This window comes from Crinia signifera, chromosome 1 (assembly GCF_055691185.1).
Source record: "Crinia signifera chromosome 1, ASM5569118v1, whole genome shotgun sequence".
NCBI lineage: Eukaryota > Metazoa > Chordata > Amphibia > Anura > Myobatrachidae > Crinia > Crinia signifera.
In genome coordinates, this window is record NC_139217.1 from 161,933,476 (window position 1) to 161,954,957 (window position 21,482).

General features: G+C 42.0%; 1 protein-coding gene across 1 annotated transcript in view; it reads right to left on the reverse strand.

The window, feature by feature from the left end:
- ANTXR2 (ANTXR cell adhesion molecule 2) overlaps nt 1–21,482 on the reverse strand; it is a 182,744-nt gene that overhangs the window by 64,476 nt on the left and 96,786 nt on the right. Inside the window, exons 12-16 of the mRNA XM_083175623.1 lie at nt 20,325–20,403; nt 12,500–12,595; nt 8,561–8,608; nt 7,619–7,711; nt 2,167–2,334 (exon numbers count right to left, since the gene is read on the reverse strand). Coding sequence (XP_083031749.1) covers nt 2,167–2,334; nt 7,619–7,711; nt 8,561–8,608; nt 12,500–12,595; nt 20,325–20,403 — 484 coding nt within the window. The remainder of the gene's footprint in view (nt 1–2,166; nt 2,335–7,618; nt 7,712–8,560; nt 8,609–12,499; nt 12,596–20,324; nt 20,404–21,482) is intronic.

Consider the following 21,482-nt stretch of genomic DNA (forward strand, 5'->3'; position numbering starts at 1 on the left):
CAATAACTGTAGCATAAAATCTGCATGTAAATAGAGCACATTTAAACAAGACTTTCAGAACTATTTAATCCTAATGAAATGAGTTATGACCAGTAAAAACTGTATACAAGACACAAACTTATCCATACTGTAGTTACACATTTGTACTGAAAAAAAAAGATGAAAACCTGAATTTACCCAACATTTTTAGCATGGGATTTTTTGCCAGTCCCAGCCATTACCCCCTTTCACACAGAAAAGCAAATTGCCAGGTCAACCCTGTATTTGCAGATCAACACGGGTCTTTCTTCTGTGTGAACGCCTCAACCCAGGGTCAATATTCCCTGGTCTTCTACCCTGCTTTATGTGGACCTGGGTTGACACATTCACACTAGAAAAGGACCTGTCTTGAAAGGTAAATTACCAGGTAGAAAAGTTTGGTAATTTGCTTGGCATTGAGAACGGGGGACAGGACTGCACCCGGCAAAAAGACCCACCGGTTTGTTCAGACTAGCAAGTCTGAACATAGTATTAGTCAAAGAAATTTCAACCCGGGTTGACCATTTCACAAAGAAAAATGACCCGTGTTGACCTGCATATTACTTAGTCTAAATGCTTAACCAGCAATTCACTTATCTGTCTGAAAGGGATATTAATGACTTACTGTACAGTAACTTATTCGTTCACAATAGAAATGTTCCATTTTGATAAAGAATAGTCACCCAGATGTTGCTGTTTAAAATAAGTCTTAGGGGGTATTCAATCCTGGGTCACAACTGTCGTGAATCTGGACAGATCTTTGCTATTGGACTAATACGGTGTCCATGTTGACCTATGTCAACATGGAAACCACAAAAACATGTTGACCTTTTTCCACGTTGATCTTTTTATTGTCGACTTTTTGATCACGTCGCCCTAATGCATGTCGACGATTGTCATGTGTTGACCTTTTTCTGTCGACCAATAGTGGTCATCCTTTTGGATGTCGACCTACACACTGTCAACACAATGATCCACACCCCTTCCAATCTCCAACTCTCTGTAGTGCCAGAGTTCATCTCTTCTCCTTATACTTATAATGTGATGTATTGTGGAATTACAAGTGACATTTCTGTAGGACAGAATATTCCAAGGAAGGCTTCCATTAATATAATAAAAAGCCTCCCTTTTGCACAGTGTTAATGTTAACCACGCTGTACAAGAATCCAAACCGAACTGCATTTTAAGGTAAAGGGTAAAAGTTGGAATGAATGATGAGGGTTTGAACTTAGCTGGTAATATAGGTTTGACTTTAAAGTGATGATTTTGCAGTTTTAACCTGGCACATTTTTTGGATTGTTCACCAAACAGAAAAACTATGGGCAGACTGATTTTGGAGGTTCTTAAGAACAGGAATTTGCCATGTTCCTTGAAATGGCACATGCCACTTTTAAGCACATCAAATGAAAGAATGAAAGGACTGATTCAGCATGGTTCACTATTTAGATAGAATGCAAATCAAGCAATTATCGGCCACCTCTCCACGTGCCGCGTTCGCATTGTGCATGTGTTCACATAGTGCATGCGTTTGCATTGTTCTTGCGTGCACAGAATCTGTTACTCAAAGTGCAAACCTACAGCAATCACAGTTTGGATGGACAGGAAACCAGTGTTGGGGGGAAAGTGAAACATGGTGTTTTCTGGGTGTGTTTGAAACCAAGTGACCAGGCATTTTTGGGGTGGGTCTCTGACGTCATCACTGATCACTTCCAGCCTGTCTCTGTCCCATATTAGAGAACACCTCAGAGTTGATCAGACTTACTCAGATGGAAAGTACTCTTTGATGTTCTGGGATTTGCGAATGGATCTGTGAATGCTTAGTGACCTGAACTGGAACCTACTGGAAGTGGTACATTTACGGACACTAATAATAAATAGAAAGTCTGGTGTGTAGACACCCTGAGAAGCAGTGGTCTACAAAATCTGCTGCTTCTTAAAATTAGCCCTGGTGCTTACAGATGTGTTCCGCTACAGCTTTGCTACATATAGCACCATGGTGTAGCAGGACCGTGATGCCTATGCATCACCCAGTGGCTCCTATAGAAATTGAGTGTCGGGAGTGTGTAAAGTGTGCACAGTGGGATCATACCATCGTGAGCTCCCTCTTAAGCCACAATTTTGTTACAATATATTAGTTTCAAGACCTACCTTGATTGGAGTGTACCATTTTGTCTGAGATACTGATGGGGTAGGTTTAGATTTCTTAGGTTTTGGTTGCATAGGAAGTTCCTCTTCCTCTGGTATTGTCACAACAGCATTTTTGGCCATTTCTAATCTTGCCCCCTCTTCCGTAGAACCTTTATCTCCCCAACGCACCTGCAACAAAATACAATTTATGATTAATGAATTATAATACTGTATGGGTATAAAACAAAACCTAAAAAGAAATCAAACTGATGTAACTGTGAGACAATACAGTATATCACATAAGATGTAGTGGTATCTATACCCACCACTACACTACTGTACCCTCTATACCCGCCACTACACTACTGACCCCTCTATACCCACCACTGCACTACTGATCACTCTATACCCATCACTACACTACTGACTCCTTTATACCTGCCATTACACTACTGAACCCTCTATACCCTAAACTACAGCACTTATCCCTCTCAGTGATGGCAGACTCCGGCATCCCCAAGCAGAAGACCCACAGCTAGGCCTGGGACTGTCTCAGAGCACCAGCTGGGTCTTCTCTACTGAGGGCGGCAGGCTTTCAGAATGTGATGGCCCCTCGCATGCCCATCTCTCTGTATCTTATCCATCTGCCCTTACACATACCTGTCCGCCCAGGTGCCCCTCTGCTGTGGTTGCTGCACTACTGCTCCCAGCGAGCAGTGCTAGGAAGCGCCTGCTTGCTGTAGCAGCAGCAGAAGCTTCCAATGTCCGTAGAAGCTGGTGCTTAGTAAATCTCACCCAGGTCTAACTTTCCTTGTAGCTTAATTTGTACCACTATTTAATATGTACAGATGGAGCAGCTCTCATTAGAGCTGTTCCTGGCGATAGAATCGCCAATTGCTGCAGTGCGCCATCCAACAGAAGGGGGACACGCATGCATATAACTCCTTACTCAGCGGAGCCGGACAGAGACGCTCTGTATGGAGGCTGCTTGTGCCACTGGGTGGGTGGAGAGAGGAGGGAGCAAGAAGAGGAGGCCAGTGATGTCTCCCAGGAACACAGCAGTGGCGTTTCTGATGACCTGGCGACCAGGCACTCGGCTACAGATTTATCCAGCTGCAGGGGTGACCTAGTAGATGTCATGCAATGCGCATGAAAGTCAGCTACTGCTATTCCTGTAGGAGAGAGTACTGCATCCTAAGGGGAATAACTTGTTACCACCTTTGCTGGAGAATTAGTCAGCAGTTCGATAGTCTCTCGGTACACACTTAATTGTCACCCATCCGGATGATACAATTACATTCCGGAATAGGGTTTGTCACCATGTTTTAATTAAATCGGTGTGTTCCAAGCCAGTGCGGTTCTTTATCAAGGTGCAGATACTATATATGTCTAGTTTCTGTGTGTCACCGAAAAACTGCCATCTGTTGGCAGCAAGTGAAACTACGGGGGAAATTTACTAACAAAAATTTGTGAAAAAAAATCTCCTCTGAATGATTCTATTGGCCGCCTAGCGGCCAATCAGGAGCCGAGACTGCCGGCTCCTGATTAATAGAATAATTCAGAGGAGAGGCGCGGAAGATGAAACATCAATCACCTCTCCTCAATCCGATACGGGGAGCTGCCAAAATCGTCGGTATGTGCCAGAAGACCAGGACTACGTCGGATCAAGAGGACAGATCTTCGCAGGAGGACCTGGGTGTGTTAGATTTCCTTCCACAGGTCCCCCATGGATTTCTTCGGATCCAGGACCCTGAACTCTTCAGCCCTGGAGCCCCGGACCAGCACCGGAACCAAGGCCCCGGACCCTCGAGACCAGGACCCCCGGACCTGGACCATGGAGGCCCATGGAGCACCGGACCCAGGGACCTACTGACAGGCTCAAGATAGGTAAGTATCAGTATGTGTGGGCTTTGGATGTATTAAAGTTTTATTTTTATTGTGTCTGTGTGTGGGTGTTTATTTGACTATTTTTATTACTGTGGAACTACAAGTGCCAGCGGGCCCTTTAATGCCCCGCATGCTGGGACTTGTGGTTCTCCAAGTCCCAGCTTACGGGGGAGGCTTGCTGGGACTCATAGTTCCACAGTATTAAACAAGTTTATTCTATTTTTTTACACTGAATCAGCTCGATGCCCACCGCCCAGGGGCATCGAGGACAGCACTAGGCTTCAGCCTGGTCAGGTAAGTCCTGGAGGGGGGGGGGGACCCCTTTATTGGGGGATCCCCACTACCCCAGGGCCCCTGGCCAGGCTGACTGGTATTTTGGGAACCAGCCCCAGACCTGGAGCCTGGGGCTGGTTTAAAAAAAACCGGGGAACCCCTATTTGTCGGGTTTCCTGATTTTTTATTACTGGCCCCGGCTCTTTCAGCCTGATGCTGGTTACAGCCGTGGGGGGACCCCACACTGTTTTTTATTTATTTATTTTTCTATTATTTTTTTAACACTCTGCAGCCTGCACGGATCTGACTGATCCGTGCAGACTGCCTGTAGGAATTTGTATTAGCGGCCGTATATACGACCGCCAATACAAATCATCAGAGGGTTACAAAGCAGTCGTATTTGACTGCTTTGTAAATTCCCCTCTGGAACACGACTTTGCATACGGCTGAAACAGCCGTATGCAGACGTAGTCATTCGTAGTCATTCGTATTAAGAATATGAATACAATTTTTTGTATTAGTATTCTTAGTAAATTTCCCCCTACATCTCTTCTTCTCTCTCACAGATGCAATCATGTACAGTTAGCTGCCTTACTAGCTTTCAAAGCATTTGCTTCGAGTGGGCTTACTAATAAATATATATATATATATATATATATATATATGTTCCACCAGTCGAGACAATGAAGTTCATTGAATAGCCAATATATTTATAGAACAATATAGTTAACCATATTATAGTTAACCATATTGTGCCTCCACACTGAACAATATGTGCTGCCGATATCTTTCAGTGATGTCACCAAACCTGCGAAACTTGTAGGTCGCTTGGCTATATTGCCAAATTGATCTGCATGTTCGGTAGATGTCACTCATTAACGACACACAGAAGCACACTGAACTATTGATCCCTCTATATAGAACTATATTTTTCACTTTATCTTCTAGTGTGTTTGGGGCTTTAGAGAATAAAAAAGTCATAAAGTAAATGAGTTCTCAGTTAGCCACGTCACCTCATTTCTGCAATAATGCAACAGAATCTTCGATGTTAATCATTTCAGTGATTTGGTTTTTGCCTCATTTAGTTCGTATGGATGTTATTAATACAATGAAGGCTTTTTATTTCAAGAGTACTGTCCTTTCTTACTGACTGTGCCTAACTAATTTCTTCCATAACCCTACAACAACGCTCCACACATAAACTGAACGGAAACAGCACGCTATATTCTCAGCTGACTCTCAGATCAAGGGGAACAAACGAGAACATTTCTCAGAACTTCTTTGTGAGACTATGAGGAACTGATGTCATATGGAAATGTTCCATGGATTGCTAAATTCAAATGCATGTTGCATTTACACTAAGAAGGAGAAATATGCCATATTTCCTGTATATTTCTGCCTGCTGATTAACATCAATAAGATAAGTTTAATACAAATGTTATCTGAGAACACAATTGAAGTGCACAGTTACACTTACTGTAATTACATTATTGTGATTCAAAACAGGTCCACTTGGTGGACCTGTTTTGAATCATAATAATATATGACTGGTTGGTACTTTATCCCACTCCACTTCACGACAATTAGTGAATAGCTGCAAATCCATTCCCAACTCACTCACCATCGAATGATTTTTCCAGCGCGTGCAGTCTGTGCGTAACCCACTGCTCTACCCTACCACTACTCTACCAGTGCAATAGAAACATTCCGATTGAGGCTGGAGCTGACATCACACACCCTCCCTGAAAACGGTATGCGGTCACTGGGTAGACAATGTCTAGGTCAACAGTCACTTGGTCGACCATTAATGGATGAGAGTGACTAGGCTGACAGCTTGAAATGGTCGACATACACAAGGTCGACATTGACCATAAGCTTGTGCCGACTCTTTGTCAATGTTGACCATTTCAAGGTGTCGACCAAGTCAATGTTGACCATTATTGGTCAACCTAGACATTGTCCACCATTTATACTGTGAAAATACCTGGGCACACCTGCGTTCTCCCTGACACTCCCAGAAAACAGCCGGTTACCACCCCCAAATTGATAAATGGTCTCACACATGCTTACTACGCTCCATACATATGCACAGTTTAACGATAAACCCTCGCCTTGCAAAATTGCAGCCCAGCCATCAGGTCTGAATAACCCCTATTATTCAAACACTGACTGTAAAATAACAGTTAGAGGTTGGCTGTAACATAGCAGTTTGGAGCTGATTGTCTGGTTCCCTATTTCTCTCCACTATATCTTTTTTTGTTTTATAAATATCCCACATGGTCTCAAAGTGAGGAAGGAGGGGGTAGGTAGTGCTCCTTCCTTACCCCCTAAATGAGAAGTCCAATATGCTCCTATAGCATGCATCCTGCAGCAGGGACCACCATTTATTGTGGAATTGAAGGAGAGTCAGCAGCATCTAACACAAGATCTAGTATCACCAGACATTGGGGCAGATGTATTAACCAGCGTTAAGTGCAAAAATGCACTTAACGCTGGTTAACTGGGGGGGATTACGTCTGTCCTAATGTATTACTAGCGCACCTAACGTGTCCCTGCAATCCCCCCCAGGGATTAACGGCCGGGGTGATGTATTAACAGCCTTCAAGGCGTTAATTCACCCCGGCCGCTTCGCCAGCTCAGGGCTAGCGTTGTCCTACCCCCCACTATGGGGACAACGCTAGCCCTGCGTCTGGCTTGGGCTGCGCTGGAGATCTCGCGGTTTTAGCGAGATCTCGCGCATGCCCAGTAAGCCGGGCAGGGGGGGGCGACGGCGACTGCGCATGTGCGGGGCGGCGAGGGAGCCGATAAGGAGAGCCGTTAACGCTGGGGATAACGGCTCTCCTTATCGGCTTTGGGGGGGGGTTAATACATCTGCCTATAACGTTTGCCCGCTTCTCCACGTTATGCTGGAGAAGCGGGACTCGTTATTCTCAAAACGTTATAGGCAGATTAGTACATCTGCCCCACTGTGTCCTGCAGAGCAAAGGAATCTGATGCAATAGCACTGTTACAGAATGCACTGAAATCCTTTCTGCACACACACACACACACACATAAATCTATTACGCCACTGCAGCCTCCTCCAGCCGGGACCCCTCCTCTCTGCCGGGAGCAACGCAGTGTGCAGTAGAGTCTCAGTATGGGCCCCCTGGGACTCAGGGGCCCATGTGCACTGCACCCAATACACCACTGGTATGATAAGTTATGTTTAGTCACACTGGGAATGTGTAACTGTATTATTTTCCCTTAGCAATATGGAAAATAATTCAGATATCTTAATCAAACATAAAATGTAGAGCATAACATTTCAAACCTCCATTCTCTTAATACCACCAACACCACGTCCACCATAGTAACTGGCATCCACTGTAGGCCATTTCTTATTGGGTAGTAGGTCTTCTGGTTCCTATGTAAATAAATAAGTAGGCAGCTTATTACTGCAAATTATAAACAGTGTTTGAATAAATATTCAAATTGTATTTTCGGTACTTATGTAATATCTGGGCTCCCGTTTTTCTTATCGCCACGCTTCGGACACGGTGGCTCGCTGCGCTCGCTACACTATATAGAATCAACTCCATGCATAATTGGATAGTAGGGGTATGAAAAAATGGGGTGCATTTAACATGGGAGCCCAGATAATACATAAGTACCGTATTTTCTATATTTTCACAATATAAAACAGTTTTACTATTTTTATGTATTTAAGGAGACAGGGCGAGATGTACTAAGTTTCAAAAGGTATACAATAAAGAGCGATAAACCACCAACCAATCAGCTCCTAACCAGAATTTTCAAACACAGTCTGTAATATTACATTAAGGGGCTGATTTTAACACTTTTCAAGCTTAGTACATCTGGCCCACATTGAGGCTAATAGTGTAGGGGTTGTATGTGCCCACATGGCTCTGGCCACACACCCCATGGCTCTGGCCACACCCACAAAGCACTGGTCACAGATCCTCTCCTCAATATTGTCCGTTTAACATTTTTTAGTAGCAGGAAATGTAAACATACCCCAAAGTAAAAGTCAGTTTACTTTCAATAACAAGAATCTAACATTATTATTATTACTATAATAATTATTATAATTACTATTATTATTATATTTTATTTATAAGCTGTGTCTAGAGGACTATTACTTTTATGTATAAGGGTTCTAACAGAAATGTTCTCTCTAATTTTTTTAAACAGCACACCCCACAGAGTTCTGTAATTGTTAGAGCAGTACTATTTACTATTCCACATGGCATACCTCCTCAACAGGTGCTGGTGGCGGTGGTGGTGGAGGATCTTTGATAACCTAGAAAAAAGCAGTAGCACAGAGCAAATGAAAATGGAAGAATTATACAGTTATCTATATTGTAAACCTATTGTAAAATGCTAAATAATATGCTGTGCTATATAAGAAACTGTTAATAAATAATATATGTGTATAATATCTGTCAAAAAAAGGTATGTAATGATTTTTGTGCATCTATACTAAAACAATATATATCTTTTTGGCTTGAAGCTGCTATGCCTAGAAATGACCGGAAGCCCATTGATGCTGGTTAATCTGGTGTGGAGGCCCCTGCTCTGCTGTTTGGACCACAGTCAGGGATGATATCAAGCATAGTTAGGCCTTATTACAGAATTTAAAGCATAAACATGGCATGCAAAGTCTCCTCCAGAACGCATCACACAATGGCCCTTATTCAGATTTAATTGCAGTACAAATTTGTTCTCAAAATGGGCAAAACCATGGGCACTGCAGGTGGGGCAGATGTAACATGTATAGAGACAGTTAGATTTGGGTGAGTTATTTTGTATCTGTGCAGGGTAAATACTGGTTGCATTATTTTTACACTGTAATTTAGATTTCAGTTTCAACACATCCCACCCAAATTTAACTCTCTCTGCAGATGTTACATCTGCCCCACCTGCAGTGCACATGGTTTTGCCCATTTTGAGAACACATTTGTACTGTGATTAGATCTGAATAAGGGCCAATAACTGGCTTGAAGGTTGCACCCCTGCCAATACTATAACTTAGATGGAGAATTCTCCTCTGGAGTGTCTTCCCATCTATACTTTCTATACAGGATTCTGTATTGGCCAATATATTAGGGTACAGGAAGAGGGAGGATTCAGTAAATGATTAGGTTACTCCTAATTGGATGGCTTAGCACTTTAAATCAGAATCTAGCTCTCATTTTTATCTATTATCCCTCTTTAAGACTTCTATGCTGACATGTTGATGTCGCTATTTACCAAAACACCCTTGGCCAAGCAATATTTAAAAGTTTGCTACTTTAATGTATTTCAGCAGTAAATTAATGCAAAACACTAACAGAGCTGTACGGCATACTGAGACAATATGTATTTGCTCTTTGAGTAATTTCATTATTGGTGTTCATTAAGGTGCATACACACTGTACAATTTTTTTGACCAATTTCCTTGAAAGACATTTCTCTTGAACCCAGTGTCCTGGACGAAAGATGTTGGCGAAAGATATTGATTACAGAGGAAAGACGAAATATCTTGCTACAGTTTATAGACTCTTTTTGAAATATTTCCAAATTGAGCTGCATGCAGAGTTGACGAACAACCTTGATGAACAACTGGTGGGTATGTGCATCATTCGTTGTTCGTCGCACTGAAAGAAACTTTGTCCAATTTCGTTCAGAATGGCCGAAATGGACGAAATTGGTCAAAAAAGTTTGTAAAAAAAAAATTGTACAGTGTGTATGCACCTTTACTGTCTCATTGAGACTATCACCATAGTAAAAAAAAATATTTTAAGCATTCTTCAGGAGATTTTGTTATCAAGGCAGGTCATTTGGGTTCCCGAATGCCTGGTGCATCATAGTAGAATTGCATTTTCATAATAAAAAGACGCCAAACGCTGGAAGATTCTCACATGAACTGGCGTGCCAAGAGTGTCTGTTTGGTGTGACTGCAGCAAAGATGTATGAAGACATATCTGTACATAGTTATTCTTCTTATTATTAACCCATTGAGTGCAACACAAATTTGTCAAAATAGGTGTGAAAATTGTCATGGAAACATTTGTATTCATCATAATTACCTGTAATGTTTACCTCATATAGGAAATATAAATCTTTTTTTTACGCAACATTTTTTATTTGAGTTTATATAACAAATGTGAGCAACACTAGCATTTTTAGTGGATATTTTGACCATCTCTCAAAGAGATGTTAACACTCAAAGGGTTAATCACATCTTAATTCTTGTCAACATGACAAAAATGACAGATAATGTATAGCGCTTCATTGCTGAAAACCAGTTCAGAATTTTAATGAAACACAGATGGTTAAGAAGGTTTGCTCTGTATTGTGATACAGACATACATTCACAATCTTTCTACTAGAATATGAGAGTTGTCTTGAGAATCTTTCAAATACAGGTTGAGTATCCGGTATCCGGACATCCCTTATCCGAATTATTCCAAAAACCGTGGTTTTTGGAATCATTCGAATTTTTTTTTTTTTTTTTAACCCCTAACCCTCTTTTCATACTTACCAAGTCCCCGGGCGTCCACAGCAGGCCTCCGGCATCTTCTCCAGGGTCTCCAGCGGTCCCAGGAATGCATTGCGCGAGTGTGTGCGCGCGCCGGTGACGTCACCGGTGCGCGCGCACACTCGCGCAATGCATTCCTGGGACCGCTGGAGACCAGGAGAAGATGCCGGAGGCCTGCTGTGGACGCCCGGGGACTGCGCGGACGCCGAGTGACGCCCGGGGACCATCAGGGGACAGGTAAGTATGGCTGCAAAAAAATATATCCAAAAACCGGAAAATTCCCCTATCCGAAATGCTCGTGGTCCCGAGCATTTCGGATAGGGGATACTCAACCTGTACTGTATCAAGTTAGTGTCTTTAGTGTCGTTGGTTAGAATTCTGAGCATTCCACCAAAAGATGAGATAATCAGTCTCACATTTACAAGTTGTACTCATCATGTATTATTATTATTACCTGTGTTGTGTTTTTGTGACAGTTTACAGTATATTTTTTGGGTAATTATAATTAGAATGCATTATGAAACTTTTTTATCTAGTACAAATTCGGATGACTTCCATATGTGAAAAACAGGAAGGATCAAGATTGCCATTTGAAAATAGCTCCGATGATGAAATCGCAGATGAAATAGCAGATGTTTGTAAGAATAATATCCATTTTTTATTTTATTTTGTTTATATTTTAAGCATGCAAAGTAACAGTCCGCTTCCCGATGTATTACCACTATTTTAGAGTGCTCTTAAGGACAAATGATGATTGCTTTAATGTTGATTTATTTTGTCCAATAAAAATAACAAATTAAAAACTGCTTGCTTTATAATCTGGCTACAGTTCGGATATCTAAATGCGAGCACTGTTTATCAAAAAAGTATATATCCACTATAAGAGATTATAAAGGCTACCAATATTAAAACTATTAGCACGGTTCTGCAAGACCAAACCATGGAAATGTAGAAACTGCCAGCAGGATGAAAAACATTCAATTATAGATTAAATGGAATATTATTTTAGATCTAAAATAAATGTATTTTTTTTTCTTTGCAATGGATTAAATTATAACAGATGACGGGCTATAATGGACTACAAACCATCAATTTCATTTCTAGTACATTTCTAAAATATTTTAGTAGAGATGGAACAGGTAATGCCTCACTGCTAAGCTGCTAGCTTCTATGACTGCCTTCTCTAAAACATAAAGGCAATGATTTTAGAGAATTTGTAAACATCTGGCACATCACTTGTGTCCAAGACACCATATGGAGGACAATTTTTGCTTATTGTCTTTTCATTGTCTATTTCCTGGACTTTAAAAAGAGCAGGAAGTCTTGTTTTGTTCCTACCAACATAAATTCATATACAAATATTAAAAGAAAAGAAAAAACATGAACCTTCTTTCTCATTTCTATGATACTGTCTGTATTGTTCATAAAATATTGTATCCTGTCTCTTCATTTCTTCAGAATCTAATTAGATTAATGATAAACTATGACTTTGCTTGAGGTGGTCGCTTAGTTATCCAATGTTTGAAATTTTTTGCCTCGCTGCGTCGAGACGTGGATTGTGCTTATGTTGTTGACCATAACCTACCTCAAACTGGTATTTATTTACATTTTCAACAGATTATACAAAAAAAAAAAAACATGTATATTTTCTGGCTTTTTGCATTAACTTACCAGTTTACAGCAGAGGGGCCAGAACCACCAAAATAAGACCAGTGCTATAATGAGCAATATAATAAGTATTGCGATGAAAGCAGTGAGGCCACTGGACTGTAAACAAAACAAAAGTATAATCATTTACAAGACATCCATATATTTTACAACTCTAAGATAAACTATATATATCATTTCAGATCAAAATACACTTGCAAAAGAGGTTTGGACATTTAGATGAAAAAAAGCAGTATTAGGGGTATTTAATCCAAGATTCAAACTGTCTGAACGTCCCAACAGTCGGAATCCCAGACCTTTTTTGTTTCTCTTGACTATAACTCGACAGCCGGAATTCAATGGTCCGGCTGTTGAGTGTAGGAAAGCCAGAGTATTGGCGAAAACGTCTGTTAATTCAACAATCCGCTCAGGGCCGGTGCTAAGGTGTTCGGCGCCCTCCTGCAAACTATGATTTTGCTCCCTCCCCACCTTAACTCATAAATGGACGTGGGCCGAAGATTTGTGGTGGAGAGAGGAATGTCTGGAGAGCAAGACATAGGGCAGGTAAAGACATGGGGCCAGATGCACTAAGCTTCAAAAGTGATAAAATTGAGAGTGATAGACAGCCAGCCAATTAGCTCCTACCTGCCATGTTACAGGCTGGGTTTGAAAATGTAAGGCAAGAGCTGGTTGGCTGGCTGTTTATCACTCTCCATTTTATCACTTTTGAAGCTTAGTGCTTCTGGCCCATGGAGAGAGAGACTGATAGAGAGAAATGGAAAGAGATATGGAGAGAGAGAGAGAGAGAGAGAGACATGGAGAAAGGGACATGGTGGATGAAAAGAGCGAAAAAACAAACAAAAAAAATCACATATGTACAGTAAGTTTAAAAAAGTACAATAAAGTAAAGACCATATCTTTGAAACATAGGTGGGGACATACCTGTATTGCAAAAAATATATAAGGAGTGGCTGAATTAAAAATGAATATAAAAATACTGATAAAAGTACTTAACTTCCTAAATTATGTCCATTAAGACCAAAACGCTGAATAGCAGTGCCAATAGGGACTTTCTCCTGTGCAGACAAACATTGCTACTTTATACAGTACAACGTGCAGGCAAGTGTCTGACTTACTTGCAGTTTGTGCAGCTTGAGGGAAATGCTGCAGTGCCATTGTCGGCAACACGAGCTGTCAAAGCCACATGGGTAGTTCTCATAACTTCTCGCTGCCCACCCTGCACGGAGGTGGAGCTGCTATAACTGCATGGATAAAGGGGGAGCTGCTAGCACTGCCTGAATGGAGGGGAAGCTGCTAGCACCGACTAGATGGAGGGGGAGCAGCTAGCACTGCCTAGATGGAGGTTTCTCTCTGCAGCTTCTATGCATCGATTGAAGCAAGCCAAGGTGTATAGTACAGCGGATGGGGCACTAGGTGGTTGGCTGTTTACAACTGCAGCAGGGTACAGCAGCAGCATGAGCATAGCAGAAAGAGCGCCTATTGAGTCCAGCGCCTACCTGCTTTGCGGAAGCTGCTGAGCGGGTAGCGCCAGCCCTGTATCCACTGCTGTTTATGAAAAAAAAGATCCAACTTGTTTAAAAGTTGGATCTGATTTGTGAGAAATTGCCTTCAATGCTTTCGCTAATCACAGGCGGAAATAGTGTCCGGGATTGAATATGCCCATAGTGTTTTATGATTGTCATATTACTATTTTCCTTTGTTTACCCTGTTTCATTGCCCAAATGTGTAATTTTGTTCAGATTAGATCAAAGGTGTTTTTTCCCAAAGTTCCAGAACCAACATTCTCCAAAGTCAAAAATGTCAAGAAAGAACTAACCAGGAGCATGCAGAATATCCATAGCAGATGGAACAAATAAAATACAGTCTGAAGATATCAGTGGTGTTCTTTATCACAAGTCACATATTACACGTGATGTCAAACTTCAAGTCATAGTTTACAGCTTATAAATTGTATCTCTACAGCAGGGATGGGGTACCTTTGGCCCTCCAGCTGATGTTGAACTACACATCCCAGCATGCTCTGCAACAGTTTTAGAATGGCCAAATAGCAAAACTGTAGCAGGGCATGCTGTGGATGTGTAGTTCAACAACATCTTGAGGGCCAAAGTTTCCCCATCACTGCTCTACAGTTATGCCTTTGTAGATACAGATGGAGCCACTCTCGTATAGCGGTCGGATCGCCAATCGTTATCCCCCTGCCATCCACCAGAATGGGATGCACGCGCATGAGATGCGTGTGCATCCCCTTCCGACGGAGTTCCCCGTCGGTCCCCACCACCACTGCACCCCTCCTAACCCTGCCCATCTCTCTGAAGCAGAGACGGGCAGGGTTCCCGTCCCCCGCCGCCCGAAAACTGGGACACGTGTGCACGTGAGACGCTCGTGTATCCCAGTCAGATGGAGCGCCTCTCCACTGGCGCTTGTCAGCGGGGGCATTCTGGTGATACCCTGGTGCTGGCTGAAAGGCGCTCCATCTGTAGATAAAGGAAATTGCAAACAAAAATCCAAATGACAACACTATGAGTGTGTCTATTTTGTGTGAACAAAAATTCCTTTTGTTCGTTTTTTATTTATTTTTTAAAGATTTTTTTCTGGGACATAAGAACATATACAAGAATACGTGCAAATAAGAGAAGATACTGCATCAATACAATGGAATCATTATGAATAAGTGCAGATATCAGAAAACTTACATAACAGTCCATTTTTAGATATGTGTAATAAGTAGAAGCAAAATATAACTTAAGGTCCGAGAGAGTCTGCATCACCAGCAGATAGGTGGAACTAAAGATGAAAAAGTATAATGAGAGTCAAGAGAAAGAGTAAAACAAGAGGAAAGTGAAGAAAAAGAAGAAGGAAAGAGGAGAGAAAGTAAAAGAAACTGAAGGGCGGATCCTCAGCAGAAGTTCCTACCACAACCACAATTGGTTAGATACACGAAAAAAAGTGGGGGTATGGATTAGCCCAGCAGTTCTCAAACTGGACCAAAGTGGGTCCCAACTGAATTGTCTGTTATTTTAGACTCCTCACATCATTTTGTGCCTCCACAATGCTGCCATGTATGTGCTATCTGCTGACTACACATGTGATGTGATGTTATGACCTTCTGCAGTTACTTTCTGGGGTCCTGTAATAATTTTTTATTGTCTAATGGGGTCCCAGAGCAAAATAGTTTGAGGACCCCTGGATTAGCCAAATATGTTTTGATAATCCTTTGATATATGGAAGGGAGAAGATATTTGCAGGATTTGAAGGATTTACTAATAATGCTAGTCATAAATTCCATATGATAGACATGCCACAAACCAGATATAGTTTGTAGTGATGGGGTGTTATTTTGTTTCCAGTCCACAGCTATTTGGCAAGTGGTGGCAGAGATCACAAGCGCTAAGGAAAGGGTGGTGGGTGGGTACCGTAGATATAAAGAAAATAGATAGAGTACTAGTGCAGTAGCAATGAGAGTAAAAGATAAGTAAAATAAAAATAGATAAATATAAAAATACGAGCGCAAGGTAAAAGCCGGCAGGTGACGTCACTTGTGAAAAAAACTCTGGAGTCCCGCCGGAAAGGTACTCAGCCTGCGTCTTGCGGCATTACACACTTAGTGCAGGGTAGCCAGCCTAGCTCTCTCCACACTACTGGACTGCTTCCACAACTCCAATAAGGAGTGTAAACATAAATTTGGTCGCGTGAATTATTTGTTTTTATTATTTTAATTTTATATTTATTTTTATTATTTTATTTTTATTTTTATATTTATCTATTTTTATTTTACCTATCTTTTACTCTCATTGCTACTGCACTAGTACTCTATTTTCTTTATATCTACGGTACCCACCCACCACCCTTTCCTTAGCGCTTGTAAAAGCTCACAATTCTTCTGCCTATTAATATCAAGCTGCTTTCACCCTCCCTAGCGCAATTCCTTAATAAAGGAATTCATTCCTTTTTTCTGCATCCAGAGATCACATGTTGCATTCATTTATTTTGGTGCCTAGATAATGAAGGAAGGCTCAGAGGAAGCAAAATATATTTGAGGTCATGTGGAATGGAAGTTTTCAACAAATTTGAGGCAAATGCCATAACCTCTTTCCAGAAGTCAGTTAGCTTAGTGCAGGACCACCAAATATGAAAAAGGAACCTTCAAAATCATAGCATCTCCAACATCTATTGGAGGCACCATTTTGCTCAGCCTAGTGGGGACGTAATACCATCTATAAAGTAACTTATACAAATTTTATTTTGACGCAAATTGAGCTAGAAGCAGCATTTTCCAAAAGCTCAATCAGTCCTCATCAGATAAGGGAGAATTCAGGTCAGTTTCCCATGCACTCTCACTTAAGGTGCATTGAGGAGAAGATACCTCAGTCTTTAACATAAAGAGGATGGATATTAAACCTTTAGTAAAAGTGCAATGAAAGCATAGAGCTTCAAAATTAGAGAGAGGTCTATTGGAAAAAATATGCCCAATTTTAGACTGGAAATGCTTGATTTGTAAATATTGATAACAATACTTAGTAGGAATATTCCGTTCAGTTGAATTTGGGTAAATTGCGGCAAAGCCAGGTCTTTAGAGATATTTAGAGACAAGTTATGCATACCCGGGGGAAATCTGGGTTGTGAAAACTAGGTATAATTGGGGAAGGGGTAGAGGACAAATTATACTTTTGATTATTAAGGATCGAGAAACAATGGGGGTAAAACTCACAGCTTTAAAAACTTTCTGTTCTTAAGCTGTGGACACACGGTGCGATTTGAGCTATCGATTTTGACCAAGTTTGAGAATCTATGTCAGAGAACTTTATTTTTATACAGCAATTTATATTTTAGTTTAACACACCCCACACAAATTGAAATCTCTCTGCATATGTTACATTTGACCCCTCTGCAGTGCCTCATGGTTTTGCCCAGTTGTTTCTTTTTTTCTTTACTTCCAAACACGAATCAGGCCCATTGGGGCAGATGTATTAAGCCTTAACAAGAGATAAATTCAAGGGTGATAAAGAGAGATAAATGTCCAGCCAATCACATCCCAACTGCCATGTTACAGGCTGTGTTTGAAAAAGTCAGTAAGGAGCTGATTGGCTGGACATTTATCTCACTTTATCACCCTTGCATTTATCTCTTGTTAAGGCTTAATACATCTACCCCATTGTCTCTTGTGTCTGGATGATGTTTACTTTTTTTTAAAGCTTTTTATACATGTGAAGTATATGGAAAGAATAATTTTCACTTACTAAATTGGTGAAGCAGGTGAAAAGTTAATTATTTGTGTGTAAACCACTAAGAACTGTTAATAGAGCTCAAATGTTATAGTTTACACATGTTAACAGGCTTAGAGGACAGCAGAGGTATTAATGAATTCTCAGACACAGTAGCTTGCATGTGTTGTTTGTTTTTTTCTACTCCCTTGACCCAAACGGCAGTGATTAACTTGCAAATTGTGTATGCGATCATTAACAAATATATTCCTGTGGTACGTGATCTCTGTTCAGCATTCCAGCTGCTACTATAGAAACACTTATCTGTTGTGTTAGCGCAGATAAATGCTGTGTTTCAAAACAAGTTTTATACAAAAACATAAAACATCATCATCAAATTTCAATGCAAAAAATATGATTATCAATATGTGCATGCTAAAAATCAAATAAGACCAATTTTATTTGGAAATAATAAAGCTCAAGATTGAAAACACATTGAGTATCTGTGTAGTGAAATCACTTAATTTGAACAATAAAGACAAATAATAGCATAATATAATGAAAAACATTAACTCCTCAAAGATGTTGTCACACAATATATTGGACCAGATGTGCTAAGCTTCTAACTGAATTTTTTCAAACATTGGGGGAGATTCTCTAAACTAAAAATGTGGTAAAAACCCTGTTATTGGGGTTTTTACCGAATTTTGGGATGCTCTAAACATTCACCGCCGGATTTCCGCCACCCCGCACCGACCCCCGCCGCCCCGCACCGACTCCCCCCTCATCTGTGTCCGGGCAGCACAGTGCTGTGCTGCCAGGACCTGTGACCTTCTCCTCCCTGCACTGTGATCATCTTCCGGGTGCATCCCCTTTTCAATTTAGAGCTGATTTTTTTCATATGGAAAAGAATACAGGAGTCAGCTTGAGATTCCACAAGATATCCTTTCCTCCTTCCTCTCTCTTTCCTTCTCCCTGCTCCTCTCTTCCTTCCCACCTTCCTCTCTCTCTCACTCCTCTCTTCCCCATGCCTATTCTTCTCTCCTCTATCTGCCTCTTCCTCCTCTCTCTCTTCCCCCCTCTCTCACCTCCCCAGCTGCCATGTGTCACTACAACTATGTCTACGCAGTCCCTACTACAATCACCTTCACCCCCACCACCTTCTCCAGCTGCCATGTGTATCCATTACTACTCCTACCCAGTTCCTACTACTACCACAACCCTGACCCCCACCACCTACCCCAGTTGTCATGTATAACTGCAACTCCCCACTACCTGTCTATAGTAGTATGTACCTGACATACTACTATTACATCTCTGTATGACAATAAGAATTATTGGCGCTGTGTATGGATGTACTGTATTGTATGTGAGGGTAGGGGGCAGTAGGCATAAGTATTGCCTAGGGTGCCAAGAAACCTTGCACCGGCTCTGCCCAAGGTGATTAGAAACTGCACAGGGGGCACTTCCCAATATCCAAAATAATGTCAATTGACAGACAGAGGCGTTTGAGGGAAGGGATGGGACAGAGGCGACTGGCAACCGGGAAAATGGGGACCAATGTTTCCCTGGTATGGCAAGGCCAAGTACTGCATGGAAAAGAATACAGGAGTCAGCTTGAGATTCCACAAGATATCCTTTCCTCCTTCCTCTCTCTTTCCTTCTCCCTGCTCCTCTCTTCCTTCCCACCTTCCTCTCTCTCTCACTCCTCTCTTCCCCATGCCTATTCTTCTCTCCTCTATCTGCCTCTTCCTCCTCTCTCTCTTCCCCCCTCTCTCACCTCCCCAGCTGCCATGTGTCACTACAACTATGTCTACGCAGTCCCTACTACAATCACCTTCACCCCCACCACCTTCTCCAGCTGCCATGTGTATCCATTACTACTCCTACCCAGTTCCTACTACTACCACAACCCTGACCCCCACCACCTACCCCAGTTGTCATGTATAACTGCAACTCCCCACTACCTGTCTATAGTAGTATGTACCTGACATACTACTATTACATCTCTGTATGACAATAAGAATTATTGGTGCTGTGTATGGATGTACTGTATTGTATGTGAGGGTAGGGGGCAGTAGGCATAAGTATTGCCTAGGGTGCCAAGAAACCTTGCACCGGCTCTGCCCAAGGTGATTAGAAACTGCACAGGGGGCACTTCCCAATATCCAAAATAATGTCAATTGACAGACAGAGGCGTTTGAGGGAAGGGATGGGACAGAGGCGACTGGCAACCGGGAAAATGGGGACCAATGTTTCCCTGGTATGGCAAGGCCAAGTACTGCATCTTCAACACAGTTTTACCTGGCCCCAGTAAGGTTAGACTGATGGTTGCAATGTTCATCCTGAACTGCAGTTGCAACACAGTTCTAGCAATCGCAAATGCAGGAAGGTGGTATGCATCCCTCCTGCATTTGCATTGCTAAAGGCCACATATGCTAAGCTGCCCTGACCAAGCTGCTGCGACCAATTTCATACTGATGTGACCAAATTGACTTTCCATCCCAAGAAAAAGTGTCCATATAGTCTTTTTACCAAATGATATTTCTAGATTACCAACCATGCCCTAAAAAATATTGTTTGCACAATACTGCATGTACAGTAGTATAGCAAAATGCATCACTTACACAACTGGAAGCAGTGATTATCTTAGGGCTTGTAAGAGCAGTTTGTCCATTGTTCACGCTCACCCAAACTTCCATGGTTCTAGAAATAAAAAAAAAGGAAAATCACAATTTTTAAGTATAATAATAGTATCTTGGTAACTGACATTCTAGAGTATTTATTTTGATGACAATCTTATGGAGGCCAAAGTATTTGTCAAGACCCCTATCTTAAATGAGCCCATCTGATCTACAGTATTCAGCATCTGGAAAAATAAAAGCTGAAATTAGCACGCAAGAGGTATTAATTAGCAGAAGATGAAGGGGTACATTTTTAAATAAAAGAACTACCCTGCACACATTAGGCAGTTAGCGGCACTACCAATATTGTTAACTATATTGGTGGGGTCTGATGGATATCATTAACACGATCGTCAGTGTCATCGCTGGGACCCCAACTCCATACATGCATCGTTAACTATATAGTCAACATTGAGCTGCATCTTCAGTCGACGGTTCAATATAGTTAATGATATTAAGCAGACATGGGTTTGTGCCTGATCTATAACACAATGCTCATCAAGCATTAAACTCTTGTTCATTGAGGAACCAACTTTCATTTCAATAGTGTGTGTCCCTCCTTTTCAACAGACATGGTTTTTCTGCTATACCCCTTTCACACCAGAACATGCCGGGATTTACCTGGGAATATGGTCTCTGGATCATGCAGGGACATTCCCGGTTTGGCACTTTTCACACCAGACTAGTCCCTGCGTTTTCTGGTGTGAGGGGAGAGAGTTAGTGCAGGCGTCGGGAAGTGGGGTTTGTGGGATTCTCTTGCTGGGCCGGCCTGGCATTGGCTTGGTGATGAAGGGGGTGTGCATGTGCCTGGGATTGGCTGGAATGGCACCCCACCCACAGGCCTGACCTCCCGGTGCACTCCAGCAGCTGTTACTGGGGCTCAGCCAGTGCAGCCCGGGGGCCAGGAGTGGAGTGGAGGGACATGCCTGTGTGTATGAGTCCTGCGGTCTATGGGGAGGAGGATTCCGGGGCCTGTTATGCTCCTGCAGAGCACGGGGCTGAGGTGGAGCACCGAGCTATGGAGGAGGAGAAGGACACCGCCCCAGCATTTGTGAGATGGGACCCGTCGGAGGTGAACACGGACTGCCTGCTGGTGAGTGC